Source organism: Chrysochloris asiatica, unplaced genomic scaffold (assembly GCF_000296735.1).
Source record: "Chrysochloris asiatica unplaced genomic scaffold, ChrAsi1.0 scaffold00014, whole genome shotgun sequence".
NCBI classification, from domain to species: Eukaryota; Metazoa; Chordata; class Mammalia; order Afrosoricida; family Chrysochloridae; genus Chrysochloris; species Chrysochloris asiatica.
Genome location: NW_006408532.1, coordinates 21,268,220 through 21,273,423, shown reverse-complemented (window position 1 = coordinate 21,273,423; position 5,204 = coordinate 21,268,220). Strand labels below are relative to the sequence as shown.

General features: G+C 40.8%; 1 protein-coding gene across 1 annotated transcript in view; it reads left to right on the top strand.

Annotated features, from left to right (window-relative positions):
• TRPM6 (transient receptor potential cation channel, subfamily M, member 6) overlaps positions 1-5,204 on the top strand; it is a 178,452-nt gene that overhangs the window by 19,798 nt on the left and 153,450 nt on the right. Inside the window, exon 5 of the mRNA XM_006835005.1 lies at positions 2,819-2,943. Within this exon, the coding sequence (XP_006835068.1) occupies positions 2,819-2,943 (125 nt within the window). The remainder of the gene's footprint in view (positions 1-2,818; positions 2,944-5,204) is intronic.

The following is a 5,204-nucleotide window of genomic DNA, read 5'->3' as shown; positions in this document are numbered from 1 at the left end:
TGTAAGGATTTGTTCCCTCTTTTGAGCTACTGCATCCATAGGTGTAGGTCAAGTTCATCAAATTGTATCAGATTACTTTTTTTTCCCTTTTCTATCTTCTGGTTGAGCTCTGATCATCCAGTCATTGAAACCAGGTCAAGTGGGTATTATCTGCACGTATGGGTGTTCTTGTGCATATGCCCTCTCTTCTTATCAGCTGGACGCTTCACTCTCCACTCTAGTCCTCTGTGGCTATGTCACTGACTCTGGGCCCAGGAGTCCCCAGGTCTTGCCACACTGTTGGCCAACCAGGTCTCCACCCGGGGTTCACAGGAGTCTATTAAATGTTGTAGGGCTTAGCTTGCCACTTCCTTGCTGTTTTTCCCTCATTTCCCCTTATTGGTGACAAGCGTGGTCACCAATCAGAGCATGTATTCCCATTGAGTCTTAGTCTTGGAAGGAGGTTTGCACTGCGGGGACCCGACCACTTGCCTTGATGTCTCCTGGGCAAGCAACTTGCTTGTTCTTATAGTAACAGTCGGTTTGCATCTATTGTTTTGTATTTTTCCTGTAGGTTCCTTTATCTTTTGATTCCATCCTTTTCTGCAAATTTTCAGAAGTTCCCTCAAATTGTATTGCCTTACAGGTGGAGATGAGTCTGTGTAATAGTTCTCCTACCTGGTTGTGAGCTAGAGGGCAGGATTTAGCATTTGTCAAGACATTCTGGTTTAACAAATAATTCCTTTGACACCTGACTGAAAAGGAATGAAGGAAACAGATGACTGAAAAAAATCAAAGCAAAGTAAAACCAAAGGATTTGACCCGTCACTAAGATAATTATTCTTTCACATTCTTGGAAGATAATGAAGGTGGCAAAGTTCTAACTAAGTCCATTGTACTCTACTTATTTGATTTCTGGTTAAAAAAGGAGGAGAGGTAGGGTAGGTTGGCAGAGTTCAGAAAAACGTACGCGTAGGCAAGTCTTTTTCTTTGAATAACTAACTATATCCCTCCCATGTTTTGTCTTACTGCTTGATCTATTTATGTATTTTCTTTTTGACTTTTTGTTTAGTGAAATATTAGGAATACAAATACATAGCATGAGGACTATTGAAATAGTTTCTATGAGTCAAAGAAATGGGAAATCCTTAGGGCTCCCATAACCAACAATCAGGGTCTGACCTGATTCAGACACAACTCCTGGAGGGCCTGGTTAGTAAAGGAGCGGTTGGACCATGGGCCAGTAACATCAGCATCACTTGGGAGCTTGTTGGAAATGCAGAATCTCAGGCCCCACAGACCTGGGAGTTTGAACCTGCATTTTAACACTGTCCTTCACTGAAGTGAGGGATGCTTCTCCAGGATGTTTTGTTGGGAAAAAAAATACTAAAGGCGTTTATGATGTCAGGGTTAGTCTTGCTCTGGAGGAACAGGATAATGCTGGTAAGGGAAGATTAGTGTTAGAGCTCAGTTTGTAGGCAGAAAATGTCCAAAAAGAGAAGGAAGTTTTCCAGGTAAAGAGGTCTGTGATAAAAGAAAGAAGTGTTAAGAGAGGGAGGAGAGGTAGACAAGGTACCCGAAACTTACTCCTCTGTGCCTTCAACTTTCCTTTAAGATTGGCCTTTTGTAGAACAGGCATCCTCCACTTTGTGAACATTTGCTCTGGTAGCGTAGTGGTTACGAATCGGGCTGTGAACCGGAAGGTCAGCAGTTCGAAACTACCAGCTGCTCCGCGGGAGAAAGATGAGGCGATCTGCTCCCGTAAAGACTTACAGCCTCAGAAACCCTATTCAGGGTCGCTATGGGTCGAAACCGACTCGACGGCACTTAACAACAACAACTTTGCTTTTACAAAAGACCTGCATTGTTGTTTGTTGTTGTTAAATGCCATCGAGTCAGTTTTGACCCATAGTGATCCTGTATAGGCTTTCCAATGAGTAGCTGGTGAGCTTGAACCACCGACCTTGCAGCTCAAACCAACTTTGCCGTCCAGTGCATTAACGCACAGTGCCACCCTAGAACTCCTTCAGTACCTGTTATGGCTAGCAGAAAGAAATTAGAAGAGGATATTCATTTTTTCAAAAAAAGACATAAAGTGAAACTAGCATTCAGTGTTTGTTTTGCAATGAGCTGTTAAAGAGGCAGCACCCCCTTACCTGGCCCCCAGCATGGAGAGGGGTGTTGGCAAGCTCCTCCCTGCCCCCAAGCTACGTTTAGTATCTCAGCATCAAATTATCGCACTGTTGAACTGTGCCTATGAACACTATCTTGTTATTAAGTGCAATTAAGTCAGTTCTGATTCATAGTGACCCTGTGCAGGGTTTCTGAGGAGCAACTGTTGAGTTTGAACCACTGACCTTGAAGTTAGCAGTATAGTACTTCTACAGCGCCACAACAGGCCCCTAGATTTATGTGATGTTGGTGGTTGTGTGCCGTGGAGTGTGTTCCGACACATAGGACCCTACATAGGGTTTCTGAACTCTAAATCTTTATAGGATCAGAAAGTCTCATCATTCTCCCATGGAGCTTCTGGTAGGTTTGAACTGCTGACTTGCAGTTTACAGCCCAACTCATAACCTACTACAACCAGGGCTACTTAGTATGATTTAGTAGGTTAATTTTGGGGTCTTGAAATGCTCAAAAAAAAAAAAATTCCTATGTAAATTAATAGTAACTGCTCCTTCGTTACATGCCTTTCAGTATATGAAAGTTTCATAGGAATGCTCTACTTTTGGTTAGCAGGGGAAACCTGTGCTTCCTTACTTGTTTCTCTTTAGTTGTCACTGTGTTTTGCATGATTTGTGATTTCAAGTTTGACTTGTAAACTGGTTGCTCACAGGAGTGTCCAAGCATGTTGGGGATGCCCTGAAAGCCCATTCCTCCCAGTCCTTGCGAAAAATCTGGACAGTTGGAATCCCCCCTTGGGGTGTCATTGAGAACCAGAGAGATCTTATTGGAAAAGATGTAAGTAGACAATTTCTTCACAATACATGATAATGAACCTGTATTCAGCAGCTAACTTAATATTGCATGTGAATGTCTTATAAACACCCCAAATGTAACATAGTCTCAAACTTATGACAGAGTTCTGTTCTGATGACTCCCTCAGAATACCGCATTAAAAATTTTCTCATTGGACATGGAAAGAGGGAGCAGCTGAGAAATCTAGACCCATGGAAAGAGAGGGACTGAGTGCTGGTGGCCAGGAAGCAGGCTTGCAGAATGTGCCTTTTTTGGTTGTTTGTTGTTGTTGTTGTTAAGTGCCGTAGAGTCGGTTCCGACCCATAGCGACCCTGTACAGGGTTTCCGAGGGTGTAAATCCTTACGGGAGTAGAAAGCCTCATCTTTCTCCCGCAGAGCGGCTGGTAGTTTCGAACCGCTGACCTTAAGGTTCGCAGCCCGATTCGTAACCACTATGCTACCATATTCTTGAGTGTTTTTGTATACATCTCCCCACCCCAAAAAACAAAACAAAACAACTGAGGGAAAGAGTGGAAGCAAATAAAGTTGAATGATGCACGGAGGAGATTGTAATCATTGCAATGAGACGTATAAAGCTGATGTTCTCCCATGTAAACTATCACTCAGATCACAATAACATAATAATTTTAAAATGTTCTCATCATTATTTCCTTCTATTATCAGTATATTTAGAAATCTGGACTTTCTTTGTCTTTTGGGGTTGGAAACATTACATTTAAACTTACAGATATCATGAATACATAAAAAATACACAAACCATAAAAAAGTTAATGCTGATGAAGAGTTGGATGACATTGGCATTTTCTCATTTGTAGTAATAACTCCACTGATGAAGATTCTGGATTACCTGAATGATCCCATTCCAAGGCATCATTCAGATAATTGGACTAACTGGTTTTCTATTCAGAAAAATAGTGAGAGTTTTCTGTATGATCTTTTTTTTTTTCCCCTTCATATATTTTGCGTTAACGTCTTACTGTTTCTCAAATCTGCCTATGGATTTCAGCAAAGCGATTAGCATTTGGAAACATGTTTTCAAACAACTGAAGCCCGTGATTTAGTTTAGAAAATATTAAAGCTAATCCCTTTACTGTAAAGAAAAATTGACAACTTGTCTCCTTATTCCTCGCTATTTTTTTCTGTTGGCATTTTTTGCTTCTTTCAATTGCATTCAGTCCTAGTCTGTCATTTTCATGATCTGCGAGCTGTTCCACATCAGCAATACGAAGGTCTAAATTCACTGTTCTTGCCATATAGACAATTTCCGCACCAATCTCGTCCATTACATTATCCTGATCACATAATTCAGCAATTGTTTTCCATATTCCATTAATGCATATTCCCTCTCAGGAAGATGTACTAATGATGTTGTTGTTAAGTGCCATTGAGTCAGTTCTGACCCACAGCGACAAAGGAGTGACTGGTGATCTTGAACCGCTGATATTGCGGTTCAAATCAACTTTGCAGTCCAGCACATTCGCTCACAGCACCATACCATGACCCCGTACTAATGATAGTATGTATATATATTTCAAAAGACAACAGTTGTAAATGTGGTCCATTATAACTTCACTATGTGGTAAGTCATGGGCTACATATATGTCTATAACCAAGCTCCTGATTTCTTACTACTTTCCATAAAAATGCTCAGGCCCCAAACCTTAGAGTAATCCTGGAGGGATTGGATTTCTTTGTCTCACACCTCAAACTTTGATTCATCAGTAAGTTATGTGAGCTCCATTATTAAAATTTATCTAAAATCTGACTTCTCATCTTCTCCAGTGCTACTAAGGAGCTCCAAGCCACCATTACCTGTCACCTTCCCAACTGTCTCCCTTCTCTCCTATCATAAACTAATTCTCGACATAATGGCTAAAATGTAAGTCGTTGTATCACTCCTCTGTGCATAACCTTTCAGTGACTTCTCTTTCTTTTGAGCAAAGGTCAAGGTTCTTGTAATAGTTTATGTGTAGTGAATCAGGGGCCATTAGTGATATATTCCTGTTCACTTACTGACAGAGTCCTAGACTGTATTTATTTGTTCTTCTAAAGGGAATGAAGTTTTCTAAAATGAATCATGATGCATTAATTTTCCTGTTCTTAATGCAATAAAATTGCAATGTAAAGAAAACAAAAGTCTTCACCACTGGATCAATAAACAACATTCTTATCAATGGAGAAAAGATTGAAGTTGTCAAGGACTTCATTCTTCTTGGATCAACTATCAGCCTCACGGAAGCAGC